General features: G+C 42.0%; 1 protein-coding gene across 1 annotated transcript in view; it reads right to left on the reverse strand.

Annotated features, from left to right (window-relative positions):
- Nucleotides 1-18,312, reverse strand: part of LRRC42 (leucine rich repeat containing 42) — a 135,177-nt gene that overhangs the window by 14,019 nt on the left and 102,846 nt on the right. The window contains exon 6 of the mRNA XM_078673450.1: nt 303-416. Coding sequence (XP_078529576.1) covers nt 303-416 — 114 coding nt within the window. The remainder of the gene's footprint in view (nt 1-302; nt 417-18,312) is intronic.

Genomic DNA, 18,312 nt, shown 5'->3' on the forward strand with positions numbered 1-18,312 from the left:
TTTCTACAGCATCCAATAATGTGTCAACTGAGAAGTTGCAGTGGCACCATAAAGAACTTGAACATTAAAATTAAAATTGACGCTTGCGGCACAACATGTCTTTACTAAAAAAACAAAATGTTGGGCTTTTCCATTAGACACATTGAAACTTTCAATATTTTTACATTGGAATATTTAAAAAGACAATATGATTAGTCCTTCTGGCAAGTATGATCACGCTGAATATACAATTTTCAAAACACTTGCTACAGTAATAGAGATGAGACAATCTTTAAGAGAAAATGTGATATGACAACTAGTACCTGTTCCGCCCATCCTTGAGTATTGCATGTTGCGTGATCAAATTCTTTCAAAGGATCTTCAGAAAGAACTAGTCCTGATTGGTCAGTAAATCTTTGAATAACGGCTTTTCTGTCCTGTGAAGACAATTAATCAATTAAGTTTGCATGCAATCAGGAGTGTCTTAAGCAGCGAGGTTGTTCTGTCTTGTGCACAAAACAACGGATTAGAGGTCCATAACTCAAGAATGTATACTTACGAGTTATGTTTTGCTGCCAATCACATGAGTGAGCAATGTATATTATTGGTTCTGATAACTCCAATCTTTTCAAATTTGTCTTCTCTGATGCCTACTGCAAAAACACACCCAAGTGCACCTGGCAAATGTGCTTTAAATGCATTTATGATCATACCATTGACAGTTACTTATGAACCTTTATCCTATGGTTTGTGTTTTAATAACTTATTATGGATTAACTAGGCAGCAACTCTGAGTTAGTCCACATTAAATGTCAAAGCACAGACCTCTGAAAAGGCTCTAATTATGTTTCTAACAGAGATGATCTTTCAGAAGTCAGAGTAACTAATCTACTTACTTAACAAGGTAATACAAAAATCATTACCAGCGTATACTTGTTATATGGAACTGCGTAAATCCGAATTGGTTCTAATGTATGATGTTGGGAATTACTTGCCTCTCAAAAAGCTTTGTCAAAATCATTACCAGGATCTTACAGCCTCTGCTGATTAGTAATATGTGTGCAGTGTAACCAAAATCAGTAGGTAAATTGGCCGTTTTAAAATAACAGAGATAATGTAAATCTCAATGTTTAGCCGTCTCTTCCACGAAATCAAATTCCAATACTGCATGAGGCAAAATGATTGCCATGGATGGTAGAATTATATAAAAAAAAACTGGTGACAGCTCATCCGAGGCAAGTATTTTTCCAATAAGAAAAGAGCAGGTAGCAGCTTGAATTATTCCAAGTAATATTTATTTCTATAGCTTCTAGCTATATTCAACAAGTAGTCTTTAAAGGTATACCATGGAGAAGAACATTTGGTATTATCCGCTGTTTATTCACAAATTCATAAACCCCCTCCCAAAACATGACTACTTTTGACTTGTTTGGAAATGCTTTCACCTTTTGTCTAAATCACCGTAATTGAGTTTGACTGCTAAACTGATAGTCCAAAGGTTTACCTTTCGAGATGTGTAAACAGTTCCTGTTGGTAATGGTTGCAGGCCATGCTTTGAGGGTACTGGGTGCGGATTACTGAACACAGTATGTATCCAGAAGCATAGGATATGTTTAGTGGGTACTGACGGCTGAGGAACAAGGTGCAGAACAAGGCTAAAGGCCACCGTCTGTGCTGAGTGACCCTTGAGATCGTGGCAAATAGATGTATATGTCAAAACATGAACAAAGGCACCTGTTTACAAATATAACCCAATACATTTAGGTGTAATGAAGATCTGAGTCTATCATATCATAAAATGCTTCTCTTGCCAAAGTGATATGGGGCCTTTCTTAAATAGCACCCGAGCAACAGCGCTTGAACTTCTGCCATGACCTAACGGTGTAACCAAAGAAACACACCAATCAGATCCATTCCTGCATATTTGTGGTGCAATACTAACATTGATCATCAACCTAGAATAAAGATACCCTAAAGATGAATTTCCAACACTGGTCTTAAAACTCTACTGTTTAAGCATGATTTTGGCATGCAGCTAAAACTTAAGAAATATTTATTAAGAGGCATGCTAGCATATATTTTGTCAGCAAACGGTTATAAAGCAATAGATTCAGGAGTCTGCAGGGTCGATTACTTGAACTACATCTTAAAGTCCTGAATATTTGAGGTTCTCTTTAAGAAATTCACGTACTGTGTTTCATTTCTTTTTTAATAGGCTCTATTGTTTTCTTGCTCAAAATTAAGAACTGACAAAGTCAATAGGTCTCACAATTTTAAATAACTATGTCAAAGATAGTAGGTCCCACTTGAAAATAACAATGAATTCTGACCTGTTAGTTTTGCTGAAGCTGGTTAGTACAGATCCTGCAAATCAGAGATACGTTCTTCCTGTATCAGTTATCAGAGAACGAAAGAGTCAAATACAACTCCTTTCCTGCAGTAGGCTGTAGTACCTTAGGTCATTACTAAAGGTCACTGAAGAAGTTACTTACCTTTTTAATACTCTTTCTGGTGAATACTTTATCTACCCACAGATTCCGGACCTTCAGAATTGTCCCAAGATTTTAGGCTTGATCTGGAAACATTTCATAGCAGTCCTCAGGTAATGAGCTAGGTGGCACCAATGTCAGTTTCATGATTTGACTCTTTCTGTGCAGTGGGACGCAGAGCACAAAACAACTTGAGGTACCAGTGTTCAGAGCTCTAATTTGGGACCTTTTTAGATTGAAAACAAGACCATTGCACAGAATGGGGAGGCAGGAGGGCAGTGAGGAGTCCGAAGTTACAAAGACTATGTCCGAAAGAGCGATAGCAAATTCTAACGTCAGATTCTTCACATTTAGACTACATACCACAGCAGTGCCTTGCAAGTCGAAGGGTCTATGGAGTGGGCTCTGACCAAAAGGTCTTTCAGGGCCAAACGGGCGAAATGCTCTTCCTGCCGGACCGGACTGTCAAGGCAGTGGCAGATCAGCCCGATCCCAAACATCAAATGCATATCTCGTGCGGGTGCTTACTGACATCTGTTTTCAACCGTAGTACCATGGTTTGAACCCTGTTGCTCTAGGTGGGGACATTGTTCCCTTGCACACTGGATTTCATTATTTGAAAGTCATCGAATAACTGATAAAAGAGGAAGCGGAGTCGCAGATCCATGTTCAAATGCATGGAAAGAAAGTAACTGATGGTGGCGCTTATTTGTGGCTCAGCTTTGTCACTTCAAGCCGGAACGAAGGCAACTTGGAGGCGCAAAGCATCACCTAGTGGCCCACAGAAGCACTGCTATGAAAATGTTCCAAATCCCGTCTGGAACCTATGCGGTATTCTAAAGTTGAGGAATCTGTGATTCGAAGTACCCATCCAGCCAAACATGTATACCACTTACCTGATCCTGACAAATACAGCCAGTTTGGGCTGTTACCCTATAATGATAAAGCGATGATAAATGTATGTATAAAAGAAAATTAATAAAATACTTTGAAATCAAAAAAATTAAGTCATAAACAAGTGTTCTGAAACATGTTGCAGTACCATAAGCTGCTACTAGAGGTTGCTGGAGACAGGCATATGCCCTTGCTGTATAAAGGCTTTAGTACTTTAGGGCATTACTAGAGGTCCCCGAAGTCAATAACAAATGTTTTCTGAAACAGGCTTCCTACAGTCTGACACAAATCCTTTTCTGGGTGAGGGTGAAGTACAGGAGACTGTTAGTCACATTAAGTAAGATTCTTAGTTAATACCGGGCACTAGTACACAAGAAAGTGAGGAATGGAGAGAAAGTGAGACAGTAGAGCACAGGGAGTGAGGCAGTGAGGTGAAACAATTACATTCACTGCCATCTGCTAAAAGAAAAATGCTAATGTGAAAAAGAAAAATAATTACCTAACATTAACAGTAGTAGCATTAGCAGTACCACTCATTTCCCAGCAGACTTTTGCAGCAGGCTGCAGTACCATAGGTTGTTACTAGAGTTCCCTGGAGTCAGAAATACATTTTTTCCTAGTAGGCTGCTGTACCTTAGGTCATTACTAGAGATTCTTAGAGTCAGTCATATTTCTTTACTATAATCAGGCTTCCTTACCGTTGCTTGTTAACAGAGGTCCCTAGTTAGATACAAAACGTGAACTATCACGCTGCAGTACCTTTGTTCCTAGAGGTCCCTGGCATCAGACACAAGTCCTTACTATTGTAAGGCTGCTGTGCGTTCTGCAATTACTCAAGGGTGCACAGGTGTCCACCACTGCCCCTTCAACAACAGGACATGACACAATTATAAACCGTATTACAGCAAACAAATGATGGACGAAATGCTGACAATGCAAGCATTCTCCCCCATTCAAAAGAACTGGGTTAAATCCGCCCTTGAATTGTTTTTTTGTGTAAAGGCGAAAGTGCAAAAAGTTGACTGCTTTTTTTGGCAGGCCATATCATAGAGGGGCGTGGGGACGTAGCTTTAACATCATTTTGCTTACTCACTTTCAGAAGCCTATCAATTTTCTCTAATTTCCTATGCCCTAAATAAATATTTTAATATTGGTTTGTGGTGACAGTCATTATTAAGGCTCTAAATGCCTTTCTATAGGTTTTGGAATTAGTCACTTTAAGGTTCCCAGCTAACACCAGGCACTTGCATGTATAAATGAACAATCTTCCTGTATCAAAACCATCAAAATGTTCATACGCTAGCTACACAGGTAGGCCGGAGACACGTTTACTTTGTCAGCTTAGTAGATGGCATGTGCTGTAGTTCACAGGTGATGTTTATCTTCCAATGCTACTTGTGCACCTTCCGCCACCATATACTATGGCCTTACTAAAAAAAAAAATATTCCAACTGGGGATTAGCCAATTTGACAGTGTTTTTCGAGTGCAGAGCTCATACAGTGGGGACTGGACAGCAGCAATCCAGCATGCAGAATTAAAAAAAACAGCAATACCAGTCGGCAAAAGAAAGGGGTGATCACACAAAAAGAGTGATTTTCTCACAGGTAGTACTAGTAATTTTCTACACAGATAAAGAGGCCACAGCTACAGCTTTGAGGCAGTGTATATTACACTATATTATTGACATTTTTAATTCACATTTTTGGACCATATCTGGATGCTTAGCAACATTTAACATTGACCCAAAATGAGGTGAAAGTATTTCAAAATGATTTCCCATCCCAAGAGATTGTAGTTACCTTACTGCTGCATTTAAATGGCAAAACAACAAGGCTTGATGGAATCTCTATACAACACAATAAAATGTATGAATTTCTTTGATTTGGAAAGGCTCACTTTTTGGAGTCAGACTTCTCACTCATGCATAGTAGTTAGCAGAAAGCTCTCAGAGACCTTTAGAATATCTTAGGGTTCAGGACCTAAATATCCTTTGGTATTCCTAAACTACATGGATTCCTTCAGGTGAAATATTTAAGCAATAAAATAATTGTACCACTACAAGTGATCATAAGACCATTCAAAACACTAAAATATACTTTTGACACTGTATTACCACATTCTAACTAGAAACGTATGTATTATTTAGATGTAGCAGCTACAGAAATTAAAAAAAATAATATGTAACATTTAGTTGTACCTAAATTGTGTTGCCAATGTTCTAAAACATGAAAGAGATGGTATGCACACCATATTTTTCAAGAGTTCATCCGTTGCAATCAACCTTCTGTAAATTGCGTGCAAAACTGGGAAGTGCTTAGCCCTGCTGCACTATATATAATGTACAAAAGTGGGGAGCGCAGAAAACCACACTCCACTCCAAGGTGCACTGCATAACTGGATACTCAATCCAACCAACTGTTCACCATTCAGCATTACGCAATATTAATCCAAGTTAATCCGCAATATTTACATTTTTCTCCTCTTCTCCACATGCGCAACAAAATGTATTTTGGGAATTTTTCATATTTGCGTGTGCCCATCCGGACTTCATCAGAAATACTATCCAAAAAAACAACAGGAAGTCCAGAGCGGCATCTTTTTATTTCAAACCCAATGCATTTCGGGCTGTAGCAACAGCCCTTCGTCGGGGGTCACTGTAAAATCAACAATTACAGGAAAATTCATTTTGTCCCCATAGCACACAAGAGTCTATGCTACAAAACAATATAAATTACTTTAGTGTTTAAACCATCTTTAAAATCTAATATAGTACCGAATCCTCATGATCCTATGATCCCCCCAAAGAACATAAAAAATACATCAACCCGTGTTTCATTTACTTTTATGATACCACCCTCTAAGTGCACAAAGCACACTCTGAATCCCTCTTTCGCCTTTCAACTGAATGCCATTCTTTCTCCGTGTTTACATTGCTAACACAATAATCGGCTAAGAGCACATGAAAGTTCAAGCCCTCTGTTCTCTTCCCTTTCTCCGTATTAACTTATCTCTCCCAACTGGTACGAGAAAACTCCCCATTCTCCTCCAATCCAACTAAACCTCATTACTATGTTCCCCCGTACCCCAACATTCTAAAGTAGCTCCGCTTAACACATACCTGCTCACTCTGTTTACTTTCAATCGCTCGGAGTGCGCTTTCACTTGGATTAATATTGCGTAATGCTGAATGGTGAACAGTTGGTTGGATTGAGTATCCAGTTATGCAGTGCACCTGGGAGTGGAGCGTGGTTTTCTGCGCTCCCCACTTTTGTATATTATATATAGCGCAGCAGGGCTAAGCACTTCCCAGTTTTGCACACAATTTACAGAAGGTTGATTGCAACGGATGAACGCTTGAAAAATATGGTGTGCATACCACCCCTTGCATGTTATATATAATTGCCCATTGTTGGTGTTGCACCCAGGACAAAAGGACAATGCTGAATGACGAGCGAGATAGATGGAAGACTCCACATTCGGGAAAATTCGAAAGTTCTGAGCAGCAATTGGGTTTACCGCGGGAGAGTTAACATTTCCAACGACATGTACAACATTACAGGACTTTCTATTAATAAGAATCAAATTTTAAGTGAGGTTCATCGTATGAACAAGCGTTGATTATACACAAATGCATGATGGATAGTGTAGTTTTTAGGGAAGCACGAGGGGAATCAGGTGAACAGTCGGTTTATACACAGGGGGGTGGAGCATGCACACTTTGTAAGCGGGCTCGAATGCAGGGCCCGGCACACGTGAATTTCCTGGCTGCCTAAGCACACGCCGAGCGATTGAAAGTAAACAGAGCGAGCAGGTATGTGTTAAGCGGAGCTACTTTAGAACGTAGGGGTACGGGGGAACATAGAAATGAGGGTTAGTTGGATTGGAGGAGAATGGGGAGTTTTCACGTACCAGTTGGGAGAGATAAGTTAATACGGAGAAAGGGAAGTGAACAGAGGGCTTGAACTTTCATGTGCTCTTAGCCGATTATTGTGTTAGCAATGTAAACACGGAGAAAGAATAGCATTCAGTTGAAAGAGGGATTCAGAGTGTGCTTTGTGCACTTAGAGGGTGGTATCATAAAAGTAAATGAAACATGGGTTGATGTATTTTTTATGTTCTGGGGGGATCACGAGGATCATGAGGATTTGGTACTATATTAGATTTTAAAGATGGTTTAAACACTAAAGTAAATTCTATTGTATTGTAGCATAGACTCTTGTGTGCTATGAGGACAAACTGATGAATTTTCCTGTAATTGATTTTACAGTGACCCCCGACGAAGGGCTGATGCTACAGCCCGAAATGCATTGGGTTTGAAATTAAAAGCTCTGGACTTCCTGTTTTTTTGGATCGTATTTCTGATGAAGTCCGGATGGGCACGCGCAAATATGAAAAATTCCCAAAATACATTTTGTTGCGCATGTGGAGAAGAGGAGAAAAATGTAAATATTGCGGAATAACTTGGATTAATATTGCGCAATGCTGAATGGTGAACAGTTGGTTGGATTGAGTATGCAGTTAAGCAGTGCACCTGGGAGTGGAGCGTGGTTTTCTGCGCTCCCCACTTTTGTAAATGTTCTAAAACAACAATTGTACACGAGCACTTAAGTTATTGAAAAAGGCTTTACAGTCCATCCCGAAGTCCTTAACTGAGATACGCCAGGCTAGATATTGCTACCGTCATGCTATTAAGAGCAGGATAAAAACTTTGAAGGCGGAGGCTTGGCAGACATTGTTGTTAGCCTCCGAAAGTCTCGATTCCTCGGCTTTCTGGAAGCTAGTCAATGCCCCACTTCCGTGGGTTTAAATGCCTGAGAAGAGGTTAGACCTGGCCATTGATGGAGATACTTGGGCAGCTTATTTTCAACAGCTGTATAGCAACCCAAGTCTTCTTGGTATAACTCCATCGGACCCTATTCTTTCCTCTCCTACTATCACAGTGGATTTGGGAGAGTGTGTTCCTGACATTGTTTTCTCATGTGATGAGGTCATCCTTGCTATTAAGGAGAGTAGATCTGGCAAGGCCCCCGGTCCTGATGCCATACCAGTGGATGTCTTTAAGGCTGAAATAGATTTTTGGGCCCCGTTATTAACATCTGTCATGAACTGTGCAAACGTTTATGGCCTAATCCCATCCTGGTCAGAAGCTATTGTGGTACCCATATACAAAAAAGGGGATAGGCATGTACCCTCTTCCTATCGTCCTATCTCCTTGCTTGATGCCCTAATGAAGATTGCGGGACGCATCATCCTAAAACGTATGCATAACTGGACAGAGGAGGCTGATGTCCTCTCTAGATTTCAATATGGTTTCCGAACAGGTAGGGGTATGGTCGAACAGAGTTTAAACTTATATTTTTTAATTTCTAAATATGTCGAGGCCAAACATGGTAACCTTTTTGTTACATTTATAGATTTGAGCTCAGCGTTCGACTGTGTTGACCACAAGCAATTATGGGGTGTTTTGGAGGACATGGGACTGAACTTATCTTTTCTTAATTTTATTATTGCTTTGTATAGGGATGCAGGGGCCAGGGTGCGGTACGGACAGAAAGGGGAGTGCTCCTCAAGATTCACCATTGGCAGAGGTGTGAGGCAGGGGTGCATTTTGGCCCCACTGCTTTTCTCGCTCTACATAAATGCCGTTGGTGATTTCATGAGGAGTTTTGAATGTGATTACCCTAAGGTAGAGGGCCATGCCGTCCCAATCTTGTTATACGCAGACGATGCGGCTATTTTGTCTCAAACAAGGTTGGGGCTGCAGAGGGCGGTCACTAAATTTACTCTCTTTATGAAAGAAAAGGGTTTGAAGGTAAACATTGCTAAGACCTTTTCCCTGGCTTGTAGCAAGAGAATAAAGAAAACCCCATGCCCGATATTCATCGAGGGAAAAAAGATAGACACTGTAGAACAATTTCCATATTTGGGTATTTGCTTTCATAGAAAGGTGTCCTGGCAACCCGCTGTAAAAGCTAGGCAGCTTGCTTTTGCAAGAGCGATTGGCGCACTCAGAGATTTTGCTAGCAAAATTGGGGGGAGACCAGTCAAACAGCTCATTACCATTTACAAAGCAAAGTGCGTATCAACGGCAATCTATGGGGCAGGGCTCTGGGGGATCGATACAATAACATCAATCCAGAAGGATGAAAATAAGTTCCTCAGATACCTCCTAGGATTGCCGAAGTCAACGTCTACTTATTTGACGCACATAGAGTTGGGACTACCGTTTATCTCTGATACCATTAAGACTGAGCCCATTCTCTTATGGCATAAGCTTTGGACCACCCCAGAAACGACTTTTAATCGTGAAGTAATAGCTGACTGCCAAAAATTGGAGGGGGCAAAACACATAAAATGGTTGTCTTTCGTTGAAAGGATGTGTCATGAAATTGGCCGCCCGGAGTTTTTTATTGACCCATCGAGTCTGGAGCAAATATCGAGGAAAGCCTTGAGAAGGCTCTTAATGGACCATTTAGAAGCCAAAAGATGGTCTACCCAAAAGGACAATAAAACTGTTTTGGCTTTCCAGAGGATCACTAAGGTTCAGGGTCTTCAACTATACCTGACAACTGACATTAATTGCTTCTCAAGAATGCTCCTCTCCAGATTTAGATTGGGCTTCTTTTTTCGGCTAATTACTTTCCCCTCTTGCAATGATTGGTCCCGAAACCTGCTCCCTTGCCCTTGTGATGATATTGCACCCCAAACAAATATACATTGCATACTTTTCTGTAAATACTATCAAGTACCTAGAAAATACTTACTGAAACCTCTACTGAAGACCTGGGGTCTGCGGTCTTGTAAGGATGCTTTTGTTCGTTTACAACAATTGGAGAACAAGGAAGTGATACTTATTGTGGAAAAGTTTTTAAAATTGCTGCTAAGGTTCAGGAAGTCGATATGATACATGAATTTTTTATAATTATTTATTGTCTATATATTCTTTTTAATATCTCTTTTATTGCTAATGACAACTTTGTTTCTTGTGAAGCTACGTTCTTCTGGCATTTTATAGTTCTATATGTGGTTTTTTAATTGGAATTCGATTATTGTAATGTGTGCTTTTATGATATCCTTGTGATTATCGAATAAAGCTTATTTGATTTGATTTGAATATCTTGTAGCCATTTTTAATATTATTTGTAAGCACAATTCTGAACCTCTGTCTGACACGACATTGGAACTCCCCTAAGACCTGAGAAGAAATTGGATAATCCTGTGCTTTTATAGGCAGCTGCAGCGTGGCAACATTCATTACACTCCCTCAATGTTTTTTAGATTTTTCAGCCCCTTCCATTACACTTTATCAATTGTTTATTTGTAGTCTACCACCTCCTGCTTTTAGGGGAATGTAAGAAATTCCCCGGCTACTGAATTTATAGTTACCCAAAATCAACAGAGCATCACCATGAGCAGTTGGGTCTACGTCAGGCGTTCTCCCTTTCTAGTCCCTATGTGCACAGACTGCACTTCAGGCACTCTGCAATTCTGGGGGACAGTGTGCCTTCTCTTTCCTCATCCTGTCTGGACATGGGTCCTAAGAAGATCAGCCTGGTTTGCAGCTCATGGCTGCAAGAGACATTGATCCATTCACTTCTTCCATGATCACACAGACATTTATTTATACTACAGCAGAGGAGCATTCTGGCACTAGAACCAACAGGACAGAAAGAGCGACAGAGCTATGAAAAGAGAGGCAGCAAAACAGAAAGACTTCTAGCAGAATAGGTAGGTTTTTAATGCCTACTTGAAAGTGTAGACAACATCAATTAAGCATACTGAGATGGGAGTCATGTTCCCAAATTGTGAAGCCAAAACTCAAAACGCTTTTCCTGCACACAGTGATCTCCTAAAACACAGTATTGTGGTGTGAACTAGGAAGCCGGACCATGACGACTGGAAAAGGTTGTTTTGAGTGACGATGTCGGAATGAAATTTGGGGCTGGTATGGTGAAGGGGCCTGGTGAACAGTGCAAAGCGTCTTGAGACTGATCCATTAACAGGCTAGCAACCAATGCAGCACCTTGCGATAAAATTTGGAGAGACTAAAAATGAGTCTTACTGCCTATGTACGAAATGTTGGTGCTTTTTGAACTGGGATATAGGCAAGTCTAGGTAGATGCTATTAGTATAATCCAGCCGACATCGAGCGAGGGCACCGACTACCGACATATGAGGTACCCTTTTTTTTTTTTAATAAAACATTTTTATTTACTTTATTTATTACCAGTATACATTGATAATGAGGTGGCAAAAAATAATTTTAGAGGTGCCCTGAAATATGATTGCCCTTCTGGTTAATAAGATATACAGGCACCACCCCAGAGTATCATCATGCATGTTCCTTAGAGACGTTTACAAAACCTCGAGAGCTATCGGCCCATCACTCACTTATCACTTATCTGCAAGATCATTGACAAAGCAGTCCATGTTCCACTCTAAGATCACATTAATGCTGATGATCTCATGAATCATCACCATTGGTCGGGCTTCAGGTCACACTCCAGCAGTGAGACATCTACCATACACATCGTCACCACCACAGATGAACATAATCCCTGCCGCCTGATATTGCTGGACTGTTTGACACAGACAACCATCCCACCCCATACCCACCCAGAAGTCTTGAATGGGATTCACTGGCAATGTCATACACTGGTTCTTCTCCTACCTTTCCAAATAATAATAATTTGTTGACAGGGGCACGTCAAGGTTCCCAAATGATTGCTATTGCCTGCGCCATCCTTCAGGGTTCCATAAAGTCATCTATTATCATCAACCTCTACAAGGAGCCGCTTGTTGCTATGCTCAAATAAAAGCATCAAGATTTACTAATGATTAAGAACTTTACCTGAATGTCTCTCTGCCTGCACATCATCCAACCTGGATGTTCAGTGCCTATCTGAAGCTCAACTCAAACAAGACAGAATTCCTGCTATTTGCAAAGAACAATACAGGACATGAAGCTTGAAGAGTTCGTACACCAACTTTCACTGAATGCCAAGTCACTTGTATTCACCCTTGATATCAACCACCCCCTCAAGAAATGCATTCTGAAAAAAAATCAAGACAAACTGGTATCAGATCTCTCTTTTAAAGAAAGTGAAACAGTTTCTCCAGGAATGCGACTTCAGAACTGCTGTTCAAGCCCTCATACTCTTGAATATGGATACTGCATGGCTTCCCAGACTCCAACACTGACACTCCTTACATCTTACAGGCCACAACATGTCTCATCCAGGGCCAGAAGAAATAGGATCGCATCACCCCCATCCTGATGGCATTCCATTGGCTCCCCTTGCCAACCCACATTATCTTCAAAACTAGCTGCATCGTTTACAAAGCCATCAGAACCAGCACCCCAGCTTATCTTGCAGACTCGCTCTGGTGGTTCTCAGAACACACACAGCCAGGACAATATCGGAATAAGACACTAAAGAAAGAAGAAAAAAGGCAGCAGGTCATTTCCATCCATCTACCCAGTATCTGAAGAAACATCCCTGTATCCATCAGGACAGCCCCAACAATGCTCTGATGTAGGGAAGACTTGAAGACGCATCTCTTTATAAAGCACTACATCACAATGCATTAACAGTCCACAAATCAGGTAAATCTTTTATTACTCAGTGACGCTATGCTGGTCTTTGATCCAGTACGGCGCTCTGCTTCCTTTCGGCTAGGATCACAAAATAGAAATACCGCATACATACAGTCATTTATCAATCACCATTTGAGATTCCCAGTAGTATTTTCCTTATCCAGGAGGGTGATTCCCCTATCATATACTTTCCGAGTAAGAGAGGATAGCCCAGTTCTGGCCGATGCCCTGTCCCACAATATTAATAATAATAAACCTATGTATAGAGCGCATGGCTACTTCAACTGAAGTGTCCCAGTGATAATGCGATCTGACTGCTTATATGAACAAAGGTCTCAAAAGAAAGCAGGAGCTACATAAACAAGCATTTGCAATGCAATAGGTCTCGCATTAGGAAAGTTTGAGCTATTGGTATTGTAAATGGCAAAGTTTTTATTTATGTTTCTTTTATTTAAAATAGCTAAATTAATAGCTTCTTCATTTACAATGCTCATAGTTATAACTTTCGCAAATGTGATACCTATAGCATTTGTAATGCAATATGTTTTGTATTTACAAACCGCGAGAGGACAAAAAAAAGTTTCGAACCACCGCCTCCTCCCAGGCCTTCAAAAGGGACCTCAAAGTTCTCCTCCTCCAGAGACACCTCCAAAAGTAATTCACGTCCTCTTGCTATTTGTGAGGAAGACTTCCCACTACTGATAATTTCTACTTTCCATGACCATGGAAGTGCCTTCCCAGTGTATGCCTGTGATTGGAGGGTCTGCCTTTTTGCAGTATTTTCCATGTGCTGGTGTTCGGTGCCCTTTTGTAACATGCACACACCACTCTGCCCTTGCAACACACGGCTGCTACCTCTCACATGTCTTTACCTTTGATACTTGCACAAGTGCCATCTTTCCCATGTAACGCTTGTTCCTGAGCCCCCATATGCCAGCCGGAAGGTGCACATATGGGCCCCCTTTGTGCAGGCCAGCCAATCTAAACAATATTGTCCTGTCTCAGCAGAAGCAGACAACGTCGGATGTATTTTGAACATAACCTTAACTATATATCTTTCTTCTTTTGTGAACCCGGAGGGAGCCCCGATCTTACCAAGGCTATTATGCAGGGCTCGAACAAAGCAGGGAGACTGGATGGGACGCTTTGGATTGAAAAAATACCACTGGCTGTGCGTTAATCACACGAAAATGCCAAAGCACTCTAGTGCCCTCGGAGATCTGGCACGGATAATCTACCCATATCCCGTCTCCCTTTCCGTGCCAAGGGGCAACCAGGTCGCTCGTCTGGACACCGTGGGCTCTTTTTGGAATGAATTCTGCACGACAAACCCTTTGGACGGGGCATATCTCGGTTTCCAAGCACGCCTGTTCCAGCAGCAAATTCTGCTAGAGTGCCTGTTTTCTCTGATTTTGAAAGAAAAAAAATCCTAATTTAGGGGTAATCAGTAGTACTTAAAAGGTCTACGCCTACAAGTCTCTCGAATTATTCGTAATTCGTTTCCTCCTGAACGCTTAAATGACATGGAATTCTTGTCACTTGGGGCTAGGGTTAAACAACGCTTGAAGAACCACTTGATGGTTGTTGCTAGTAACCCACTGGCGCAGAGAGCAGCCTGAAATGCTACTTCATATTACCTCGTTCTGCCACTGTCAGCCAGTGATGCTACATGAGACTCGTGGGAGATGTATTCCTCTGTTTTTTATCCTAGAATAAACTAACCAAGAAAGACTTTTATTGGTAGAATTTACCTCTTTGGCAAAAAGATTCGTGCGGATAATATGCTCGCACAAATGACTTAAGGCAGAAATTTGGATCAATCAATTTATATTTTATGATTCGGAACTCCGATGTAGGGCCACATAAAATATTATAAAAATAGCAAAGAACAATCGTAATTACAGCTTACAAAAGTTCAACGAACTGTAGCAGATTCCTTTCAATAATGGTGAAAAGATACCACCGTGCAAAGTGCCATCATAGAAACAGCATGCATAATCGCAGTAGAGGAATACCAAATACACCAGTCCCTACAGATATGAAAACGTTGAAAAAAAGAATTCAACTTTTGTCAGAATCATTAACACACCTCATATACCGATTATAATTAAATGAGCACTATGGCTCAAGCTGCGGCACCCGAGCCACCAACTGCACACAGCACGCACCCAGCTCAGGGCTGGGATACCGAGTGGCTTCGCTTCACTATTGACTGCTGTCCAGGAACCTTCAAATTCACTGTGACTCGTTCAAGCCATGAGCTGTTGCAGTCATTTAACAACTCTTTCAGCACTGGAACAGTTCACGAGCTCGGAAATTACCCTCGAATTCCCCGTTATTAAATAAGCATTTTCAAAGCCAGTCGGCCTGGCGGTGGCTGACATCCTTTGGCCGTTATAAATGTTTAGCCATGGTTTTTATAAACCATCGTTGTGAAAGGTGGCTTTCTTGCCAATATTTAAACAATTTGGCAAAAAGCAAGAATTGTTTTGCTCCCAAAAGCACACATTTCCAGAGAAGTCACAGGCACTGATGATGCGCTCCGTTGTGCTTAGATGTGTAACCTTGTGAAAAGGCAAAATGCCGTTAGTCAGAGTGACGACGGCCACAGGCCTGAGTGGGCTGCCCTATTGTCCCCTGCTGTATGCTCTAACGGGCGGAAGGAAATGTGAACAATGCAAGGGCAGACCAACCGATGGAGAGGGCCGGCTGAAATCCCATGGAAGTACGTTTATTATGTACTTATCATTTTACAAAAATCACAAGGCGGTGGTTAATGCCAGACCCCAAAAGACTTCTCTGGGAACGTTAATTTGAGCAATGTCCACCCGATATAACTGATACCTTATTTTGGTAAACGTTTGGAAAAACGGGTGTTACTAATCTTTTTGCAATCTTGTGCGACCGTAAAAGCACATTTGAAACTACTCTAGGCAGGCATGACACCAGGTCTCATCACGGAGTTAGTGGTGCTGTCAAAATAGAGGGGTTACTCAAAGTGACTCATCGAGACCTTTATATCAATCGGCCTTTCAGCAGCCTTCGGCGCTATGAATGACCCACCCAGACTAGTAGACTTTTTAACACGTTTCCCAGGGACAGTACTGAACTAGCAGAAGCATTTTTTGTAGGTAAGATTTAAGGTGGTCACAATACCCCATTTTGCTCTTCAGCCCCTGAAATCTAGCTGCGTTGTCCCTCAGGGATCAATATTACCCATGTTTCTCTGCAATCAAAGCGCATGTGCTGTTGATCAGTGAGTGTCCATTCACGCGCATGCTATATGGCACAGGGTTTATCCTTCCGTTATAGAGAGCCACAGTTTAAAAAAAACGGAAGTCAGGCACTTTTGCCTGAGACGGGGGCGGGGCCTGCAATCCAGCAGGAAGTCCCGCCCGCCGCCACCGCCGCCGAGGAAGAAGTGGAGCGATGAGACACTGAACACGCCGAAAGAGCCCGGTAAGTGGTGGGGATGGGGGTCACGCGCGTGTGTATGTGTCTGGAGTGCGTGTGTGTGACTGTGGGGGAGGGGGGTGTGTGTGAGCGAGTGTCTGCCGTGTGCCTGCGTTTGCATGCGCTCGCCTGTGTGTGCGCATGCAGAGGGGTGGGGGGTGGGGGCTGCCTATATGTGAAGCGCTCTGATACCTGATTCGGTTCGGGGCTGGGAAATAAAAATAAAAAATGCTGAGTTACTCTGCGCATGCGCGGGTGAGACGCGCGCTCCCGCGGTGAAAACCGCGAAGGAAACGCTCGTGTCAGATTGGTGTCCACTCTCCCAATAACGGGCAACATTAGGTCTGAAGCAGACTCTCTCAATGCTCACGCATTGAGAGTACGTCTGCTCGACCTAAAAAGCCATGTTTTGAGCTTTTTCCGAAATAACTGTTCTGTATTAGCTTGTGTGTGTTGTGTGGAGTTATGTATCAGGCTCAGAGTATGAGGTGAGTAGAAGCACGCATAAGAATCTGATCTGTGGAGGACTATCATTTTGAAAAGCACTTCCTACAGAGGAGGATCAGCAGGAATTTCCTCCAGTGCGTCACATCAGTTTTGCAGTAAACAAAGAGGGTTAATTAGATTCTTATTCATGAAAGTCTCCTTTCATGAAAGTCTCCTTCTCCTTGGTCACACCTATAAGAGTGGCAGTCCATTCCCTCTGGAGGTAACCAGTTTGAATGGGAACAAAAAACTGATCTGGATTAATTGATGCAAAGGCCTGTGTAATCCCTGCAAGTGTGTGTTATTTCTAGAATTCTGAGGATAAAGTGCATGGGATCTCTCAGAGAAAGAAGGCAGTAATCTGCATATATGGAAATCACCTCTTCTCATTCTTGGTCCCATCTCAGAACTTTAAATCGGGGCTTTTCTCCTAATCCAGCATGTCTGCAGTTCTAGAACCAGGGCAAACAGGAGTGGCAAGAGAGGGAAGGCTTGTCTGCTGCACCACCCCAAGAGAAAATGATATGGCAATGAACCATTGACTTTTACCCTGGGTGTTGGTCTTGTATAAAATTGTGAGTCCCATGACAGAAACCCTGTCTCAAACCCAATCTGCTTTAGTATCGCTTTCAAGAAGGGCCATTCAACTGAGTTAAAAGCCTTTTCCACATCCAGGAACAGAATCACCGTTGGTACACTTAGCCACTACGCCCTTGCCACACAGCCATAAGGCAACTCAGATTATATCAGGGAGATCTAAGGGGTATACATCCTAACTGATCTGGATTGATTAGAGAGTCAATGGCCGTGTATAGGGAGTTAGCCCGGATCATCACTAATATTTTAACCTCAATATTCAAGAAAGATATAGGCCTATAGAGGCCACTTAGTTGGAGATTTTCCCTGCTGGTGGATTACTGCTAGGTCTTGAGGAGGGGAGTTAGGAGGGGTGACTCCTTGGCTTTCATACACATCTGGAAGATAGGGTTTATTATCCTACTCAAGAGATGCTTGAAAAGCTCCAATGTCAGCCCATTGGGGCAGGGTCCCCACAGCTCTTAATCTGGGCCATTGCCTCTGCAATTTCTCCCTTGCTCAGGCCAACACCTAGCTTCTATCAGTCGTCAAACAGTGGGCTATTGGTCAATAAGTCGCACACAAAACTGTCCATTTTATTTGTTGCACATAGACCTAACTTTATACGGTGACTGAAGGTACTGCACAAATGTGTGGGTTATTCTTATGGTATTTTAGGCCATCTTCCCTGATGTGTCTCTTGCCCTCTGCAACCTTCTCTGTCCTTCCTACACCATGATGTGAACTTGCCAGCTTTGTTGCCAACCTTGCAAATTCAGTGTTGTTAGTTAAGGCACTGGGCTGGATCCCTACCCCTGTTGCCAATAAACCCCTGT

The sequence above is a fragment of the Lissotriton helveticus genome, chromosome 1_2, assembly GCF_964261635.1.
Source record: "Lissotriton helveticus chromosome 1_2, aLisHel1.1, whole genome shotgun sequence".
Lineage (NCBI taxonomy): Eukaryota > Metazoa > Chordata > Amphibia > Caudata > Salamandridae > Lissotriton > Lissotriton helveticus.